This window comes from Cenococcum geophilum, assembly GCF_001692895.1.
Source record: "Cenococcum geophilum 1.58 unplaced genomic scaffold K441scaffold_73, whole genome shotgun sequence".
Lineage (NCBI taxonomy): Eukaryota > Fungi > Ascomycota > Dothideomycetes > Gloniales > Gloniaceae > Cenococcum > Cenococcum geophilum.
The window spans coordinates 478,379-480,354 of record NW_027137631.1 but is presented as its reverse complement, the minus strand read 5'-3'; the positions used below and the strand labels follow the sequence as shown (position 1 = coordinate 480,354).

General features: G+C 40.0%; 1 protein-coding gene across 1 annotated transcript; it reads left to right on the top strand.

Moving 5' to 3' along the window:
- Positions 1-371: 371 nt before the first annotated feature.
- On the top strand, positions 372-545 carry K441DRAFT_590614 (uncharacterized protein; the record flags this gene model as incomplete). The annotated part of the gene is made up of 1 exon (XM_067644809.1): positions 372-545. A coding segment is annotated over one exon (174 nt), but the record flags the coding sequence as incomplete, so codon positions are not given.
- Between the last annotated feature and the right edge of the window lie 1,431 nt (positions 546-1,976).

Sequence of the window (1,976 nt, the reverse complement as noted above, 5' to 3'; positions counted from 1 at the left end):
ATGCTCTCCCGCCCCCTCTACCGCCATAGCTAGCACTTCGCCCGCCCCCTCCTCCGCACCTTTTCCCCTCTAAGTTCTTACTACGTACTAGCACCGGCAGCACTACCGGTAGTACTAAGCCTTTAAACTATCCTAAAACGACACTTTATAGCCTATTTAGCTAGGCTGAAAGAGACTAACCTATAACCTCTTAATACTAGAAAATAGAGGAGATCTAGGATCTATAGGCCTCGCCATCCCTAGTCTCCTATAACGCCCACATTCCCCTCTCCCCTGGCCCAGCCCTAACCCTCTACCTCCTCTAGCTTCCCTTGCCCTCTCTATCCTCCTTAAATAGCTTAAAACTCCTAAACTAAACCCCCCTATACAGCTACGCTACCGCCTGTAATAAATTTAAGATTGTGGCTAAGGAGACGGAGAATTGGACGGTGTACGCGGCTGATAACCACGCCGCGGCGCGTAAGGAGCTGGCGAAGCTACTAAAAGCCTATAAGCGTATCGCGGAGGGCCCAGATGCGGAGGCAGGAGAGGAGGTACAGAGGTAGGTTAGGCAGCGGATTTAGGAGCCGGAGAACGCGGTTATGGCAATAGAGGAGATGGCTTTAGGGCAGGATTAAAAGGGTAATGAAGTGGGGGGAGGCTACGGCGCTAGGTGTATTATAGTAGGTAAGGCTTTATAAAGTATTTGGGCGGGCTTAATTAGAGTACTAGGTTGCTTTATATATAATAATATATTATAATAGACTGTATAGGTATTATATTCGTATATCTACTCGCTAATTATACTATCTAAGAACGGCGTCTATGTCTCCTTAGGTAAAATATAATCTCTCCTTTTATATTCCTGCTTAATCCTAGTATTTAATTGCTCTATTTAAGTCTCCGGTAACTACCTTAGACGTCTCCCTTAAATACTACTGCATTGCTAATACTAAACTGTTACTTGCCTAGATCTTATACTATATCTTATATATCTTCTAGTTCTAGAAGCAGACATAGCCTTTACTATTACTGCTGGAAATAAGCTAGCCGTCTAGACTGATTAATACGTTATACGCGTAGCCTACTATATTATAGCTGCGGAACCTCTTTTTTTAGTTTTATCTAAACCAGTCCGTTAATATATATACTATAATTTGGTTATCGGCGCTCTGGAATACAACGTACTTACCTAGTAGGTGCGGCGCGCTACGCACTATGCTATATATATATATATAGCTTGGCGATAAATTTAATAGAGATAGGGATGCCCTATTCCTAGAAGTATTTAGATACGCTAACTAGTATAGCTAACCTGGCGTTAACGTATAGGAATTAAGGGCGGTAGAAGGAGGCCGAAGAGCTGTTTATATAAGTGATGGAGACGAGCTTAAGGGTGCTTGGGGAGGAGCATCTAGATACGCTAAGTAGTATAGCTAATCTTATATTTACGTTTAAAGCCTAAGGCCGTAACGACGAGGCTATTTCACTAATAGCTCTTAGATATAAATCTAAAGTATTCCTAGCTAATCTATAATTAGATACTTATACTTTCCGCAGCTATTAATTCTGTAGCCACGTGCTATATTAAAGAGGATTTATAGAGTTATAATAGTAATTTTATCAATCCTAGTAAGCTCCTTTTAGCTTCTAGCTTGTCCCTTTTACCTATAGCTAAGCTAGCTAAACAGATTAAGATAAGCACTGCTAATTAGTTTTCCTTTTATAATGGTAATTTAACGCTATTTTGAGGCGTTAATATAACCCCCTAAAAGTCTCCTGCGCCTTCTCTTTAATACCTTTTATCCTATATAGAAAACTAGTTCCCCTTTGTAGCTATAAACTTATTAATCTAAAGTATAGAGATATTGTAGCAAAGTCCTAGTAGTTAACCCTATAATTGTACAGATAACCAGAAAGGAGAGAAAGAACAGTTACTGTCTTAGGTAGACGAGCAATACCGTAAAGAGCCTTAATAATTAATTAACTATAATATA